Here is an 18,896-nt window from a genome sequence, read left to right as displayed (position 1 = left end):
TTCTGGAACACACCCCGTGACGTATGTTAACCTTTACGGGCATTTCAAAGTTTGTCTTCTTATCCATGCACATAAAATTCTGTTCATTTTGAAATGATACCGAAAACATAGTTGCGACCATCTTAATATGATGTTGATTATGATATATAATCTTTTTTTTTCACCTGTAGTTTTTTAATGACAGAGAAAAAACACTGCTGACGCACAATGAGAACAATGAAGCCTTTAATCCACCAACGCAATGAACTCTACTGTGATTAATAGGCTTGTAAAACTTGTCTGTGTGATAATAAACAGAATGTATACAGTTATTTGCACAAATCATAAACATGTTGATTTTTTTATTTGTCACACAAATAGGTGATTTCATGTCTCCCAACTTGCCATGAAGTTTTAACGTTCGACGTAACAGAGTAAGCATGGTAGTGGTAGAAATTAGAGAGTGTTAATCTTACAATCTTCAGGTTTTACACACTTACATACACACACGCAGTTACTGTCCTTCTATTTAGAAAGGCAGAGGCGTCACGATGTGATTATTTTACGTGTAGTTGTTTTTTTTCCTGTGTAATATATTCAACATTGCTATCAATACATTTTTCAATCCCTCTGCAAAATGGATTCAAAAACATAAACAACTGTTGGATACTGTTTGTCCGTGATTTGTACAGGGGAGCAAATTGTGGCAGGATCAGCCTGATGTATCCCGCTGTAACTTTACTGTATAAAGAGCTAACATCTCCAAAATGTCCGGAGTAGTTAGTCATTACAACAAGTGTTTGTGAACTAAAAATAAAAGAATGTGGGATACTGTTTGTCCGTGATTTGAAGAACCCAGCCCATGCTCCCGACGAAGGGAAACCAATTCTACAGGGGAGACCTACCTTGCACTTGTGCAGGTGAAGCCAAAGGGAAGATATGCTTCACCATATTTTCTAGTCTTTGGCTCAGCAATGCTTCATCTCCTGATTTGTGTTTGTGGAGGCGCCCCGTTCTAGCAGTGTCCAAGCTTTGGGTTTTTTTTGTTTTGTTTTTTCCTTTTCATACCGTGGCCCCCGTGCAATGGCTCTGCGCCCCCCCCCCCCCCCCCCCCCCCCCTCCAGGGGGCGGGCCCCACACTTTGGGAAGGTCTGGACTATGCTATGTGAGTGTCTCAAAATTATAGCAGTAACCAATGTGAGCATACAGTGGGGCAAAAAAGTATTTAGTCAGCCACCGATTGTGCAAGTTCCCCCACCTAAAATGATGACAGAGGTCAGTAATTTGCACCAGAGGTACACTTCAACTGTGAGAGACAGAATGTGAAAAAAAATCCATGAATTCACATGGTAGGATTTGTAAAGAATTTATTGGTAAATCAGGGTGGAAAATAAGTATTTGGTCAATAACAAAAATACAACTCAATACTTTGTAACATAACCTTTGTTGGCAATAACAGAGGTCAAACGTTTACTATAGGTCTTTACCAGGTTTGCACACACAGTAGCTGGTATTTTGGCCCATTCCTCCATGCAGATCTTCTCGAGAGCAGTGATGTTTTGGGGCTGTCGCCGAGCAACACGGACTTTCAACTCCCGCCACAGATTTTCTATGGGGTTGAGGTCTGGAGATTGGCTAGGCCACTCCAGGACTTTCAAATGCTTCTTACGGAGCCACTCCTTTGTTGCCCGGGCGGTGTGTTTTGGATCATTGTCATGTTGGAAGACCCAGCCTCGTTTCATCTTCAAAGTTCTCACTGATGGAAGGAGGTTTTGGCTCAAAATCTCACGATACATGGCCCCATTCATTCTGTCCTTAACACGGATCAGTCGTCCTGTCCCCTTGGCAGAAAAACAGCCCCATAGCATGATGTTTCCACCCCCATGCTTCACAGTAGGTATGGTGTTCTTGGGATGCAACTCAGTATTCTGCTTCCTCCAAACACGACGAGTTGAGTTTATACCAAAAAGTTCTACTTTGGTTTCATCTGACCACATGACATTCTCCCAATCCTCTGCTGTATCATCCATGTGCTCTCTGGCAAACTTCAGACGGGCCTGGACATGCACTGGCTTCAGCAGCAGAACACGTCTGGCACTGCGGGATTTGCTTCCCTGCCGTTGTAGTGTGTTACTGATGGTGACCTTTGTTACTTTGGTCCCAGCTCTCTGCAGGTCATTCACCAGGTCCCCCCGTGTGGTTCTGGGATCTTTGCTCACCGTTCTCATGATCATTTTGACCCCACGGGATGAGATCTTGCGTGGAGCCCCAGATGGAGGGAGATTATCAGTGGTCTTGTATGTCTTCCATTTTCTGATGATTGCTCCCACAGTTGATTTTTTCACACCAAGCTGCTTGCCTATTGTAGATTCACTCTTCCCAGTCTGGTGCAGGTCTACAATACTTTTCCTGGTGTCCTTCGAAAGCTCTTTGGTCTTGGCCATGGCGGAGTTTGGAGTCTGACTGTTTGAGGCTGTGGACAGGTGTCTTTTATACAGATGATGAGTTCAAACAGGTGCCATTCATACAGGTAACAAGTGGGGGACAGAAAAGCTTCTTACAGAAGACGTTACAGGTCTGTGAGAGCCAGAGATTTTCCATGTTTGAGGTGACCAAATACTTATTTTCCACCCTGATTTACGAATAAATTCTTTACAAATCCTACCATGTGAATTCATGGATTTTTTTTTTCACATTCTGTCTCTCACAGTTGAAGTGTACCTCTGGTGCAAATTACTGACCTCTGTCATCATTTTAAGTGGGGGAACTTGCACAATCGGTGGCTGACTAAATACTTTTTTGCCCCACTGTATGGTGAATGTTGAGAATGAATGACAGTCATGATCATAAGTTTATTCTTCACTTCTTAAGCTGCTGGAGATTTCAGAAATGTAAAGTGTGTGTTGTTAATGCTACACTCAATTAGATGGATACTGGTTAAACATGTGCTTTCCCGTATGAAATTCCTTCTGTCCTAATCTCACCTCCTCTTCCTTGGAATCTACCAGAGGTTTCAACTTTCACTTCCTTTTTAGGGCCTTCCTTCAGAGTCAGCGTATTACATCAAGAATAAACTTTACATTTTAATGGCAAGGCAAGGCAACGCATTAAGCATCTACACAAAAGGGAGAGTGATGATGCATACACTGTTAGAAAGTCTGCAGTTGTTTGCATCCACTTATTTTTAAAATAAAATGGGTGGATTTTTGTCTTCACTGGTTCACTGGTAACTGTTCAATAGAGTGTATAGTTGGTGGATGAATTACAAGTGGGAAATCTGTGAAAACAAAGAAGACGGCGTCTAAAGACAGCATCATGGAGCAGCCAGAAACTACCAACACTGTGGTACAGAGCATCTAGAGAAACCACAGCTGTCAAAAGACAACTATTGCACTGGTCAGAGGGCCCGGTGGCGCCAGTGTCCGGCAGCCTTGCCTCTGTCAGTGCGCCCCAGGGAAGCTGTGACTACAATGTAGCTTGCCATCGCCCGCCAGTGTGTGTGTGAATGGGTGAATGACTGAATGTAGTGTGAAGCGCTTTGGGGTCCTTAGGGACTAGAAAAGCGCTATACAAATGCAGGCCATTTACCATTATGTTTTATCATGCACAGTCTGCTCAAACATATTTATTGCAGGCAAGTTTAAACGACACTAGTAGGCACTCAAAGACAACAAATGGCTGCTGCAGTTTTTTCTCTTTTACTGTACACACACACACACACACACACACACACACACACACACACACACAAGACAAAAAAACAACCAAACCAAAGCTTATAGTCCAACCTAAAGATGAACGTGACTTTGTACAGCTTGATCACATGATGCTTCAGAGTCCAAACATGCTTCACTTTGTCTTACACTCTCTCTCTCTTTCATGCACATATGCGTTCATGATTATTCCTAGGAAATTTCAGCCTGTAAAAATGACAGGATTACAGCTCCAAAGAAAGAAAAAAACAGTATTTTTTTTGGATTGAAGGGCTTTGATATAAAAGCACTTGTTAACAAATGCAAGTGAGCCAAATTGATGTTCATCACATAAATGTGTAGACATAGCACAGGCAGACAGAGATGGACTATTTCCAATGTAGCTGCCTTTGTGTCTAAGTGCTGGAATTAAGTGTGGTGCAATATGACTGACCCACGTGAAAAATCTGGTATGGGAAAATAATCCCTGGAAATCTTCTTTATGTTCCTACAAGGATTTTAGGCTTGATACTAACAAAAGGAGAGTAGAAAAAGAAAAATATACAAGGCAAAAAGGGATCACCACTCTGAAGGTTGGGGCTTGTTTGGATCAGTCACAGGGAAGATATTTTTAGCTTAACTGTCATCCAAACAATGACTTTCTGGACAAGTTTGTTCAATTATAAAATATCTGAAAATATCATAAATTATATCAATGATCTAACTGAGAATGTTCACCAGTAGCATTATGCTTCATCAACATAGCACAAACTAAAACATTATTATTGTTTCAGCCTGAGATAGAGTGGTAAGACCAGAGAACCAGAGGAAACACAGCACAGCAAAGTATGAGTTAAAGATAATGTGTCTTTAGGTTGACATTAGTTATAACTCTCTGCACTTCAAGTATGCCGGTTACCGGAAAAACCTTTATCGTTGCAAATCACAGACAATCTTTATGGTTTACTTGGATTACTAAAGAGGAATGCAGTGTGGGGGTGACAGTCATGACAAAGCTCACTTTTCACTAGTAAGAAAGCAAGAAAGAGATTACAGTTGCAACACTTGGTGTTGATCCAATTCTTAGTTTTATCTGAGCCACAATAGCAGTTCCAGAGTACTGCTGACTGAAAGCCAGCTGTGATGCAAGATATCTGTGAAAACTATATTCTAACTGAAAGCCAGCAGTATTTTCACCAGAATCTTTATTTGGATCCCACAATTCAGGTGTTAAAGAGGGTCACCGAATATGTGTTAATGATCAGACTGTACCATTCTGAGGCCATGTGATTCAACAAAGGCATCTGCATTAGAGCAGAGTCCATATAAAGACGGAGGGATGGAGCAGTCAACTTTGTGATTTTCCATAAAACTGCAAAAAGGTCATCAAAGTGTGTTTGGTGGACTCTCCTGTGCTAATGTGCCCTGACAAAAGCAGGATTTGAGAATGAGCTCTGGAGATTCAGCGGGAAACAAATCAGACAATGATGCCTCTGCTCTGGATGTCTGCATCACAGCCCAGTTACTCGTCTTTGTATGAGGAATAACAAAAGACTATGAAGGAACTGGCAGTAGTGCCAGTCAGTGATAAGGACTACAGTAGGAAGTGATTTGTTCTTGAAGGTAACTCCATGCTTAGCTAAGGCTTAACCTGCAATGGGATACACTGGCAGGTTTTACAACCTATGGATGTCCAAATCTGACCAGGAAGAATGCCAGACTTCACAAAAGGCCCAGTTTCTTATGTGGCCCATTGGAAAAATTCATTGCTCACCATTGGATTGGAGCCCCCACACCCCCAAGAAAATATTATGTCAATATGTTTAGAAAGAAATAATATTTAGATAAGGCATATTCCTCTGGGGACTCAGTACATCACATCCTTACAATGATGAAAGTGCACACTCTGCTTACAAACACGCTGATTTCAAAAGGATAGAAACACAGTGCAGATTTACTGTGTTTATGCAAAGATACACAAGTACATCTCCAAAGAATGGATGAAAAAAATGCCTTTTTAGTAGAGTTCTAAGGAGGACATGTTATGCTCTAACATTCCCTTTCTTTTTATTTACTGTAAATCTCAGGAAAAGACAAATGCTGTTTATCGTAAGGAGAACTGTAAGTAAACTTTGAGGAGAGTGCAACAGAAAGAGTAAAAGATTAGGCATCAGCGCTTCTGCTGTCCAAACTGTTGATATTAGACTGATCGTTGAGAGAGATTTCACTTCTCTGGAAGTAGCTCAGCAACATAGAAGTAAATTTATTCTCAAGACTCACACATTAGTGACTGGAGTTAGTTCAAACATGAAAAGAGAAGTCTGACGTCAGTTTCAGCGAATACAAGCAACACCTGAAGGCAGGCATGTCTCAACATAAAGAAGTCACAGACAAAGTCCTTATAATTAGGTGAATGTAGAAAGTTTAAATGCCAAAGAATTGCGACAGCAGGATTTACAGTGTGGGAGAACGCAAATCAAAAAAACAATTTTTTATTGCAGCCACTTCTTAGGAAGACATCCTTGGCAAGAGTCCACCCAGCTGTGAGTGTATATAAGGAGGTTCAGAGATGATGAACCTCACAGCCCTGCACACTCAGGCAGCTCGAGAAGTGAAGGAGACGCACAGCAGCAGAGATCCTTCATATCTGAGAAGAACAAATCAGTTGAAGACTGAGCCTTCAGTAGATCCTCCACTCAATAATTTAAAAGCTTTAAGATGAAGACAAGTGTTGCCATCCAGTGCATCGTTCTCCTGGCCTGCATGGCCCTTTGCACTTCACATGGTAAGTGTGTTTCATCAGATTATGGAAAACTTTGTTGTATTTGTGCATCTTGAGAGAAGCTAAGTTATGCTAACAAATCAATTTAGATATATTTATGTTTAAGTAAAATATGAAACTGCAGCAGTTTAACCTTAATTATCACTTTCTACCTTTTCCAGTTATTCCAAGGTGCCGGTGTTTGAAGACCAGTAAGTCTGTAAGAGGTCCCATCACTGAAGTTAAGGTGGATGAGCCTCGTCCATACTGCAACAGGAGAGAAGTCATGTAAGTGCCCACAGTGACAGGAGCACATTATTAATAAGAGCTCAGTCATTAATAAGGATTGTTTATAAAGTGGTTTTAAATCAAAGCTTTCTTTACATGTTACAGAGTCACACTGAAGGATGGGAGTGAACGGTGTCTCGATCCTGAGTCTAAATTCACCATAATGCTGCTAGAAAAACTGTAAGTCACACAGATGTTTTTTTTCTTTCATTCGCTGTTATTCAGCTAAATGTGAGTTAAATGTTAGAGAGGAAGTCAGTGAAGTTAAAACAGGAACATCAACAGTCACTTTGGAGCATCAGTGCGAGGCTCTGCACATCAGTGATTAAAAATCAGAATCAGCATACTTTATTAAACCCTAAGGAAGTTGTGTGGGTTAGAGTTTCTCTTGTATGGTAACACAACACTGATGGTTTTACTGATGGTTGTAGAGCAGCAGTTTAAAGCTCAGGGTAAAAATGCATGACTTGATCTCTTCACTACCACTGGAGCTTCAAGGTCTCATCTCTGTGATACGTTGTCTTTGCAGGAATCAGATGAAAAATACGACCATCAGCCCTCAAACAACCACATCACCAGCCGCAGTGCCAGAATCATCATGATCCACTTTGCATGTTTAGCACTGGTACAACATGTGTCGATCAAGAAGGAGCAGCACAGCTCGGGTTCTCATCACAAAATATAAATGCAAAGTAGACAGTGACAACTACAACTGACAGCAAGTTGTAAACAGATTTAATATCAGATGTAAAATATTTATTATCCAAGTTCTCAGTCATTTTTTTCCGGAGACAATCAGGGACGGGCGTTGGAAATCTTATCATTCAGCCTGTCTTCAGATTGAATTTCTGATTAATAAGCTTTTTTTTTTTTTAAAGTATGTTTTTTGAGTTTTGTGTCAGACAGCAGTGCTCTTATTCAGTGCACATGCAGACGTGATGTGTGTGATAAATGTGAGCAGTGGTTATAGGTTAATGTGTAATTTATCTATTATTAAAGGGTTTGTAAACAATTAAAGAAGTGAACTTTTGTGGATACAGCATGTTTATGTACCATGTTTATTTTTAATGCTGAAAAGTTCCTCAAAATAAATAATAAATCTGGCGTTTGTTAAAAAAAATTACATCTTTTCACTTTATTATAACTAACAACTCACCAGTTTACCACCACTTAAGACACAGTCAGCAAAAAGAGAACAAAAACAAACAAAACAAAAGGAGAGGCCGAATCTAAATATCAATATGTTTGGCATTAAACCTGGTTTCACTTCAAACTATGAGCATCAACTGAAAGAAAAAAAGGTTCCAAGTCATTAAACTGCTTTGCTTTTATCTCTGAGCTGTGAAAGAGATTGATTCATGAGCGGTGATGTGTTACAGCATCGCTCACAGTAGATCAAGACAGCAGATTGGATGTAAGCATGTGTAAAAACACAGATATGCTTAAAAAGTTTCTTTCTTCTGTAATTTGTACAAATTAGAGATCAAGATCAGTGTTATGTAGGACACTCACTGGCCATTTTATTAGGTACACCTCTCTAGTACTGAGCCCACTCTTGCTTTGGACTTCCTGTTTCCTTCATATCAGCTTGAAGCACTCTGGTCGTTTTCTGGCATCAGAACTCCCGCTCACTGGAAATTTCTTCTTTTTCTGCCCTTTCTCTGTAAACCACAGAGGTGGTTGTGTGGGAAGAAATCTGTAAATAAAAGTTTACAAAGAAGTCCCCTTTATAATTCCTGGACTGCAACTAAAAAGATGATAAACCTGAAATATCTAAATTATGACTGTTTTATGCAACTAATGCAACCATTTCACAGACTTGCTTGTTTTTTTAAAAAGCTTTATACACTTACACACTTTGCAAAACAAAATATGATCACGTTTAAATTGTGTAATTTCATTTGTAGTGAAGCATTTCTGGGATAGGCTCCAACCACCCCACCCCACCCCGCCTGCAACCCTGACAACATTAAGTGGAGGATAATGAATGGATGGCATTTCTGAGTGGACTTGTTGTGGTTAAGCATATGCAGCTCCAGAGTTTGACCATTTTTTGTGCATTTTTGTAAAATTCCTTTGAACTTTGTTTTCTGTTGTAACTTTTTCAGGCCCTCTTGTAACTCATTGTTTATTTTGCATATGATGAAACACTTTCATCCCATATCTGCAGAACTGCCATTCCTCACTAAAAGGAAGTAAAAAATTTTGAACTAACGCCTAAAAGATGGCGTCAGCTTTTTCTGCAGACAAGATGAATGTACTTTTTGTCTAACTGAATAGTTTGTGTTTATTATCTCGGAAGAGGGCCAAATTAAAACAAAACAAAACAACAAAAAACATTATCATATAGTTTCAATACTGTTCACTTACCTCTGCCAAACAGTGACTGTATAAAGACTCGACCTGCATGGTTAGCTGTGTGATTGCAGAGGAATGTTCTGGGTGTCTGCCAGAAGGGAAATATCTCACTCTGCTCTTGAGATAACAGAGGTCAATGCTGTCACTATACCTGGTTTTGAGCCAGTTGTCGGTGTTACTCGTCATTACTCACATGAACTCCAGAGTAGTACTGTTGGCTCCAAGCCAGCAATAGTGCTGGAAAGTTACTCAAAACATCCAGAGCTTTTATTTGAATTCCACAGCCCTCCTTCAGCAGGTAATTCAGTTCCCAAACATGAACCCATCATACAAGAACAAAACCTCAGCACTGACAGGAATTAGTCTAGACGCAGGTGGTGAAGGTGGAGGCTTGGATGGAGCTCTGAGTGACCAGCATGAAGAGAGAGATGGGAAGTAGGTGGGCTGAGTGAATGAGAGTCAGAAAGGCAGAATAACACAAGAGAGCTGAGATATAAAGTACGCTGAACGGGAGCTGATTGACTCGAAGAAGTTGGTCAAGAAGATGATTGTACTAGAGCTGTGATGTCAGCAGTGTGGTAAAGTGGATGCGTTGTAAAGGACAGACTAGCAGCCGAACACCCAGGAAAGCAGGCAGATCACTGATTACAGATCTTCCTTAGTGAACTTGCACATAGGATTCATTACAACTTCCAGCCTGAGAGACTGAACTTTAGAAATATACACTGTTTGGTCTTCTTGTAGACCAACTCTGCATGTGAAGTACAGATGGTATTAAGTCCCAGAGCCCAGATAAAGGAAGATCTTGACAACCTGTCCCTCCAGCCTTCAAGGTCCACTGCAACACAGCTGTATGGTCTCGCTGAAGGTCACGTTTGAACAACTTTCCTTGGAATTGAATATTTGTAAACTCAAATGTGACGCAATGAGGAGCTGTTAACAGGAATTGAAAGTACAACACAGCCACTGGATTTCTGCTGTGAGAGGACAGGAAACAGATTTTTTGCAGCCACTTCTTAGGAAGACATCCTTGGCCAGAGTCCACCCAGCTGTGGGTGTATATAAGGAGTTCAGAGATGATGAACCTCACAGTCCTGCACACTCAGGCAGCTCGAGAAGTGAAGGAGACGCACAGCAGCAGAGATCCTTCATATCTGAGAAGAACAAACCAGTTGAAGCCTGAGCCTTCAGTAGATCCTCCACTCAATACTTGAAAAGCTTTAAGATGAAGACAAGTGTTGCCATCCAGTGCATCGTTCTCCTGGCCTGCATGGCCCTTTGCACTTCACATGGTAAGTGTGTTTCTATGGAAAACTTTGGTGTATCTGTGCATCTTGAGAGGAGCTGAATTATGAAAACAAATCAATCTAAATATATTTATTTTTAAGTAAAATATGAAACTGCAGCAGTTTAACATTAATTATCACATTCTATGTTTTCCAGTTGTTCCAAGGTGCCGGTGTTTGAAGCCCAGTAAGTCTGTAAGAGGTCCCATCACTGAAGTTACGGTTCATGAGCCTCGTCCATACTGCAACAGGAGAGAAGTCATGTAAGTGCCCACAGTGACAGGAGCACATTATTAATAAGAGCTCAGTCATTAATAAGGATTGTTTATAAAGTGGTTTTAAATCAAAGCTTTCTTTACATGTTACAGAGTCACACTGAAGAATGGGAGTGAACGGTGTCTCGATCCTCAATCAAAATTCACCAAAGACCTACTGAAAGAACTGTAAGTCACACAGATGTTTTTTTTTCTTTCATTCACTGGTGTTCAACTTAATGTGAGTTAAATGTTAGAGAGGAAGTCAGTGAAGTTAAAACAGGAACATCAACAGTCACTTTGGAGCATCGTGCGAGGCTCTGCACATCAGTGATTAAAAATACTGATGGTTTTAGAGTAATAGTTCAAAGCTCAGGATGAAAACTGCTTCTGGGTCACAGGACAAATCTGATGGATGAACAATTAACAAGCTACAATAATTGAATGTCTTTATCGTGTTTTTGCTGGTAAAATTCAGGATCGTCATTCTCATAATTTAGAAGGTGAAGAAGTTAAGAGAGAAATCACTGCTTGAGTGTTATGAGTTATGAATCTGTTCACTATCACTGGAGCTTCAAGGTCTCACGTCTGTGATTTGTTGTCTTCACAGGAGGCAGAAGAAAAGTCAGCATAAGACGACCGTCAGCCCCCAAACAACCACATCATCAGCCACAGTGTCAAACTCATTATGATGCACTTTGCATGTTTATTACTGTTACACAAAAGAAACCAGACATCACTTAATGAGAAGAAGAAGCAGCCGAGATCCGGTGCAGATTTGTCCACCACATCCCACCGTGGTCTATGGGACTGAAATCTGGTGACTCTGGAGGTCATTTACATGCAGTCATCTCACTGTCATGTTCAGGACACCAGCTTGAGTTGTGAGATATGGCTCATTATACTGTAGGAAGTAGCCATCAGAAGATGTGTACACTGTGGTCATAAAGGGATGGACATGGAAACAGTAAACAGTGAACATTGTTCAGCTGTTGGACTGGATACATGTTTAAGTATTTGGGATTTTTTATTCTTTTTTTAATGCACTTATCATCAAGAGTGGCTCCTCCAGCTGATTTTAAACCAAAGCTCTCCAAACCAGCTGATATGAGAGATCCACTTGAGCTCGCTTCATAGTTCACCCCTCTGTTTTCCTTCCCTCGAGTGCAGCCTTTGTGTTTTGTGTTTTGTGTTTTATTTCATTTCATCGTTGGTCTGTTCTGGATTATTTTTATAACGTGTATATTTTTGGATTCTCAGTGACTGAAATAAAGGTTGTTTTCTGTTTGCTTCACTTTCTTGCCTTTGAGTCCAGTATCTGGGTTCTTAACCTTGCACATAGTGACACAATCTCCTCTTTCATATCTAAAACAACCAATTCTGAGATTTTAAGAACATTTTGCTCTCTAAAAATGAGGCTTGATCGTCAGTGTTCAGTGTCAACACTGTGAACTGTTTACTATGATAATTTTGCAGTTTGCTTTAAAAATTTAGCTTAAACACGATGCAAGAACATGATACACATGTGTGACTCAAACAGCTTCATCATGAACTCGAAATCACTGAATCTGAATCCTGCATGAAAAGGTGTGTCGGGTTCTGAAGACATAACCATTAATCTTGTAAGAAGTGAGGGGATAAAACATCACTCTTTCACATTTAGCTGGTGAAAACTGTTTCGTGCCAAGACTAAATTTATTAGCCTTGATTTTGTGTTTAAGTCACTGCTTCCTGTAAGTAGTTGAACATGGGAATAATAATAATAATAACACATTTCCAAACTCCAGATGTGAAAAAGTTATCTGAGGTTTTGGGAACTGGGAGCTGAGCCTGTCGTGGGTTTCTGCCAGGAGTGAATGAGACCTTTACAGGGAAACCCTCAGTCAAGGTTTAAATCTAAAATACAAACTCTCCAATCAGTTATGTGTTGATACATTTTATTAAGATTATATTTCACCCAAAATATATTTTAGTTAGCAATAGACAGAAAATAGAAATCTAGAAAACCAGTGGTCATCACACGTACAGTAAAGACATCACTAAAACCATTTAAACGAACACTTTGTGGTGAAAATCTCCTGAAGTAAATGTCGACATCTGGATATTTGGTTCTGAAAATGTTGCACAGATGCTAAACTTTAACTGGAAGCTCTACTTGGATCCTTTAAAGCACCATCCTACATGCAAATATGTTGATATAGGCTACTGAAGTAAAAAGCTGCGTTTCTCAGCTGCAGAGTTACACTGAAAGGATACATATTTAGGCTAGTTAGTGCCCAGTGACACATTAATAAAATACTAGAAAATTCATTCAATTCAATTTTATTTACCAGCACCAAAAACATTGGCAACAAAGTGCTTTATATTGTAATGTAAGGGTAAAGAGAAAACTCCAACAATCGGATAACCACCTATGAGCAAGTACTTGGTGACAGTGGGAAGGAAAAACTCCCTTTTAACAGAAAGAAACCTCTGACAGAAGCAGGCTCAGAGGAGGAAGACAGGACAAAGACACGCTGTGAAAGAGAGCCACAGACTAATAATAACTAGTGACTAAATACAATAAAAAGTGAAGAAGTAGCACTCAGTGCATCATAGAAAGCACCCAGCAGCCTAGACCTCTTGCAGCATAACCAATTGGGCTGGGATTTCTAGAACCGATTCCATTACGATTCAATTTTGATTCAGACAGAAATGTTGTAATCCTTCATTTATCAGTACTGACAGTTGTGAGACTTCATCAGAGGTGTAAACATCACAGCAGATGCCATTCTGTCAAAGTAACAGAGGATGAAACACAGAAAAACATGAAGGAAATTTCTTGGCTTGTCTTTTTATAGCAGTTAACCTTAAAAATACTCTGCAGTAGATCAAGTACGGAAGAAAACCATGAACCAACATATGAACATTACCTGATGCTGCTGAAGTGAAGCAGAGCAAAGTTACAGAGGTTTTATTAGAGACACAGCCAAGGGTTTTGCAATTTCTCAGAATTTTAAAAAGTTTACACTTCTCTGGTATTGAACAGCAGAAATTAGATTTTCTTGTAGGAAGTCATTTAAAAAAAACAGCAGGAGACTGCGCTGTAAACAACGGTAGACTGGTGCGTAATACGCAAATCCAAATGTGCAAAACTGATATTCACCACAGTAATGCTGATGTCTGTCACAACACAGTAGACGGATAAGACAAACACATAGGGACTTGTTATTATTTCCAGTGTAGCTGCTAATGTCTGCAAGTGCTGGAATTGAGCATGACTCACACTGATTTCATCACAAGAATAAGATTAGATCTAAAACCCATCTAGCCCAGGGACTAGCTGACTGTGACTGACTTCCCATATCATTCACACAACATCGTCTGGTGTTTTCTCGCTGAGGGCAGGAAACTGAAGGAGAAACAGCCTCACCCACCAGACTGACAAGAGGCTGAACTCGCTCCCCTCTTCACAAAAAAAAGACTGAGTTGTAATAAGCACACACACCAGCACCAGTCCCTTTACTACATTGCTACTGCTACTATTTCATACATTTCAGAGGCGTCCAAATAGGCTACATGTCTTCATGCAAGGTATCTGTCAAAATACCTGAATATACCTGTCCAGTGGAAGCACGTTGAAGGAGTGGAGAAGCGAGTGTGAAACATTCTTAATGACGAAGTCTGCCTTGGTTTCTGCTGTGATTGGTGACCTTATTAATCTGAGAATTTCAGTATTTTTAAAAGTGATGGAGACATTTTTTCTTGCATTCCCACACCCTTACAGATTTACTCATTAACAGATTTACTGCATTTACTAAGTGCAATGATACACGTGCACATCTGCAAACAATGAATAGAAAATGATCTTTTCAGCTGTGTTTAAAGGAACTTCCCATTTTCTTTCTTTTTATCATTTTATTTATTTATTTTATTTATTGGAAAGTGTTCAAACACTTTTATCATAAAGAGAAGTGTAAGTAAACTTTAAGCAGAGTGCATCAGAAACAGTAAAATATTAGTCATATCATATCATATCATAATTTGAGCTGTCTAAATTATTAATATTAGACTGATCATATAAAGACTTTATTGCATTTCACCTCTGTAAGTAGATCAGAGATACAAAATATCCTTTGTCAGCAAAACTCACATGTGAGTGATTGGAGTGAGTCCAAAATGAGTGAAATGTGACGTCAATTTCAACAGATACAAACGACACCTGAAGGCAGGCATGTCTCAACATCAACCAGTGGCACAGGAAATCTTTGCGAGTAAGTGAACGTATAAAGTTTAAATGCCAAAGGATTGCGACAGCAGGATTTCCACTGTGGGAGGACAGACATCGGAAAGTATTTTTTTCAGCCACTTCTTAGGAAGACATCCTTGGCCAGAGTCCACGTAGCTGTGAGTGTATATAAGGAGGTTCAGAGATGATGAACCTCACAGTCCTGCACACTCAGGCAGCTCGAGAAGTGAAGGAGACGCACAGCAGCAGAGATCCTTCATATCTGAGAAGAACAAACCAGTTGAAGACTGAGCCTTCAGTAGATCCTCCACTAGATACTTGAAAAGCTTTAAGATGAAGACAAGTGTTGCCATCCAGTGCATCGTTCTCCTGGCCTGCATGGCCCTTTGCACTTCATTAAGTAAGTGTGTTTTATCAGATTATGGAAAACTTTGGTGTATTTTTGCATCTTGAGAGGAGCTAAATCATGACAATGAATCAATCTAAATATATTTATGTTTAAGTAAAATATGAAACTGCAGCAGTTTAACATTAATTATCACATTCTATGTTTTCCAGTTGTTCCAAGGTGCCGGTGTTTGAAGCCCAGTAAGTCTGTAAGAGGTCCCATCACTGAAGTTAAGGTGGATGAGCCTCGTCCATACTGCAACAGGAGAGAAGTCATGTAAGTGCCCACAGTGACAGGAGCACATTATTAATAAGAGCTCAGTCATTAATAAGGATTGTTTATAAAGTGTTTTTATATCAAAGCTTTCTTTACATGTTACAGAGTCACACTGAAGGATGGGAGTGAACGGTGTCTCGATCCTGAGTCTAAATTCACCATAATGCTGCTAGAAAAACTGTAAGTCACACAGATGTTTTTTCTTTCATTCACTGGTGTTCAACTTAATGTGAGTTAAATGTTAGAGAGAAAGTCAGTGAAGTTAAAACAGGAACATCAACAGTCACTTTGGGAGCATCAGTGCGAGGCTCTGCACATCAGTGATTAAAAATACTGATGGTTTTACAGAAGCAGTTTTTTTCAAATCAAGATCCTTTTGTTATTCAGAAAGTAAATAAGACAAAAAAGTTGGTTGATTTTGTTGTTAAAGCTTTAAAAGTTGTGATTTTTTTTGCAACCCAGCCTCATCTCTCTGATATGTTGTTTTCACAGGAATCAGATGAAAAATACGACAGTCAGCCCTCAAACAACGACAGCATCGGCTGCAGTGCCAGAATCATCATGATGCACTTTGCATGTTTAGTGCTGTTACAACATGTGTGGATTAAGAAGAAGGAGCAGCACAGCTCTCGTTCTCATCACAAAATATAAATGCATTTAATTCCTCAGCCTGTCTTCAGGCTTAAGTTGTGATTACTAAGCATATGCACATTTATATATCTGCATCTATATATATTTATTTTTGTAAAGTATGTAACACAAACATTAATTTATTTGTGCTATTTTAACATTTTCACAGGTGAATTTAATGTACATTTGTACCATGTTTGTCTCTTTGATTCTGAAATGTACAACAGTGACTCCAAAACCGACTCAATAAATCTCTAAGTTGTTGAATAAGTTACATCTTTTCACTTTATTATAACGACTAATTAATGTTTTAATTGTAAGGAGCCAGAGGAAATATTAGACAAACAGGAACATACAAAGAGGGAAAGGTGCAACCAGCACAACAACAACATAAAAAATTTTTTTTAAAAAAACGAAACAAATTGAATGAAACATTGCCTTTAAAATCTCAAAAGTAAGCAGCTGCTTCAGTTTAAACAGGACTTTTTTGAAATTACCAACACAAGAGTGCTGCGTCTTTGATAGAGTTTCTAGCAGGATAACAAAGTGTGTGTTATAACACAGTATGTGTTATCCTGCACACACCCAATTACACCACCAGCAGCCTGGTTTAGGGATCACACAATAATCTTTGTAAATACTCTTTACCAAAAAGGGAAATGTTTTCTTAATGACATTTTTAGTTACCAGGTATTACCAATTACGAGGTATTCCTAACAAAAAAGCAGAAAACTGTTTACATATTTAATGCAGGACATAGGATCTGATTATCTTATGATTATCATATCAAGAGTTGTTCATATTGCTCCAGGAGTATAGAAGTCACATGGTCTAATGTCCAGGGCTTTTATTGTGAAAGATAAGCAGAAGCAGAAGTGTTACCTGCACACTTTGCCCAAAGAAATGTTTGAAATTATAAATAATTTACAAAATTCTTCATATCATTTACAAATCCATCAGTATCTGTCCGACCTGCTGCACCCATACACACAGTGTCAGGTGCTACAGTCCTCAGCCATGGGTCTGCTTTCTGTCAGTCACACCAACCTCCAAAGCTTTTAGTGTTTCATCTCCACCCTCTGGAGTCATCTCAACTATTAGTAGTAATAATAGCAGTAGTAGTATTGTGGTGGGGCGTGGTCTGTGGCGCGGCTGCGGGGCCACCTGAGCGGCACCCGCAATCACGCCTCGCCAGCTTAAAACAGACTGAACTGGGTCCTGGCTGTTGTTGGTGGTGTATGGGCGGCTGGGAGCTGGAAAGCTGCAGATGTGAGTATTGCTGTGAACAGCAACCGCAACGAAGAAAAGTGTTAACAAGTGCTGAAAAGTGCAAACATGAGGTCGGGTCTGTTGTGCATTATTGTTGTTAGTAGTAGTATCAGTAGTACCAGCTTACAGCGTGGGCCAAATTGGTGAACAACCAAACGAGAAATTTAAATAAAAACTAAGAATATAAAATTACTCTTAAACAGACTGAACTTTAGACAGAAACAGCACTACAGCTGAATAACAGAAGTGGTTGATGGGGATTCGTTTAAAATAGGCTGGAGTGCTCTGAAGCAGCTGTCCAATTAAAGTGACCAGGATATGTTCTTCAATGCACATATTAAACAAATATGTAGGACCGCTTTCTTCCATTTGTGTAGTATCTCTAAAATTTGAAATATCCTGTCTCAGAGTGATGCTGAAAAACTAGTTCATGCATTTATTACTTCTAGGCTGCCCGACTATAATTCATTATTATCAGGATGTCCTTCTGTTAATCCAAAATGTTGCAGCAAGAGCACTGACAGGGGCTAGACAGAGGGAGCATATTTCTCCTATGTTGGCTTGGAGTCAGGAGGCAGACATTGTCTCTACTTTTAGGATTAAGCTTAAAACTTTCCTTTTTGATAAAGCATAGTTAGGGCTGTACAGGTCGCTCTAAATCCTCTCACTCATGCTGCAATAGGTCTTGGCTGCTGGGGAATTCCCATGATGCATTGAGTGTTTCTTTATCAGTCACCTTTCCCAGTCACTGTGTTATACACCTCTCTGCATATAATTATTAGTTATTATTAATCTCTGGCTCTCTTCCACGGCATATCTTTTGTCCCCTCTTCCTCCCCTCACACCAGCCGGTTGAGGCAGATTGCCGCTCCTCCATGAGCCACAGTGCTTGCTCATGTGGGGGTCATATGATTATCAGGGTTTTTCTCTGCTTTCTTTGTATTATTATAGGGTCTTTACCTTACAGTATAAAGGAAACTATTGTTGTGATTTGGCACCGTATAAATAAAATTGAATTAGACTGATTATTTTCAGTAGTGACAGAGACTTTTTTTTCTTGCATTCTCAATTCCTGTTGTGAGTTTTAGTTTCCCTCTTAATAGTGGTGAATTTTCAAAAACAGTTCAATGAGTCACAGGTATGCAGCTGTTAAAACTGTCCTGTCTTTTAGCCTCCTCAGAGCCTCCTTAGATATGATCTATACATTAAATATGCATGAAAGAAACAAATCTCCATCCATACAAACAACGGATTTTAAGCTACACTGAACCTCTCAGAGAATTTTTATCTCTTACAAAAATATCTATGGTTTTAGAGCAGCAGTTCAAAGCTGAGGGTAAAGACGTATGACTTGATCTGTTCACTACCACTGGAGCAAAGTCTCATCTCTGTGATATGTTGTGTGTAATTCATCTAACATTTAAAGGGTTTGTAAACAATGGATACAGCATGTTTATGTACCATGTTTATTTTTAATGCTGGAAAAT

At 39.6% G+C, this 18,896-nt stretch overlaps 3 protein-coding genes across 3 annotated transcripts; all 3 read left to right on the top strand.

Moving 5' to 3' along the window:
* Positions 1-6,242: 6,242 nt before the first annotated feature.
* LOC146579962 (interleukin-8-like) lies at positions 6,243-7,843 on the top strand. The gene is made up of 4 exons (XM_085269555.1): positions 6,243-6,456; positions 6,615-6,720; positions 6,826-6,900; positions 7,250-7,843. Exons 1-4 carry the CDS (start codon positions 6,390-6,392, stop codon positions 7,320-7,322), a joined length of 321 nt encoding a protein of 106 aa, XP_085125681.1. The 5' UTR covers positions 6,243-6,389; the 3' UTR covers positions 7,323-7,843.
* Positions 7,844-10,245: 2,402 nt separating this feature from the next.
* On the top strand, positions 10,246-11,924 carry LOC146579961 (C-X-C motif chemokine 11-1-like). Its single transcript, XM_085269554.1, has 4 exons — positions 10,246-10,370; positions 10,522-10,627; positions 10,733-10,807; positions 11,229-11,924. The coding sequence occupies exons 1-4, from the start codon at positions 10,304-10,306 to the stop codon at positions 11,308-11,310; spliced, it is 330 nt and encodes a 109-aa protein (XP_085125680.1). The 5' UTR covers positions 10,246-10,303; the 3' UTR covers positions 11,311-11,924.
* Positions 11,925-15,065: 3,141 nt separating this feature from the next.
* Positions 15,066-16,377, top strand: LOC146579960 (growth-regulated alpha protein-like). The gene is made up of 4 exons (XM_085269553.1): positions 15,066-15,246; positions 15,405-15,510; positions 15,616-15,690; positions 16,003-16,377. Exons 1-4 carry the CDS (start codon positions 15,180-15,182, stop codon positions 16,073-16,075), a joined length of 321 nt encoding a protein of 106 aa, XP_085125679.1. The 5' UTR covers positions 15,066-15,179; the 3' UTR covers positions 16,076-16,377.
* The last annotated feature ends 2,519 nt before the right edge of the window (positions 16,378-18,896 follow it).

The sequence above is a fragment of the Mchenga conophoros genome, linkage group LG3 (assembly GCF_057382185.1).
Source record: "Mchenga conophoros isolate Kocher_MC1m ecotype Shallow Benthic linkage group LG3, M_conophoros_male_GT1.1, whole genome shotgun sequence".
Classification (NCBI taxonomy): Eukaryota; Metazoa; Chordata; class Actinopteri; order Cichliformes; family Cichlidae; genus Mchenga; species Mchenga conophoros.
The sequence above is the reverse complement of the archived record's forward strand: the minus strand, read 5'-3'. Positions and strand labels throughout refer to the sequence as shown.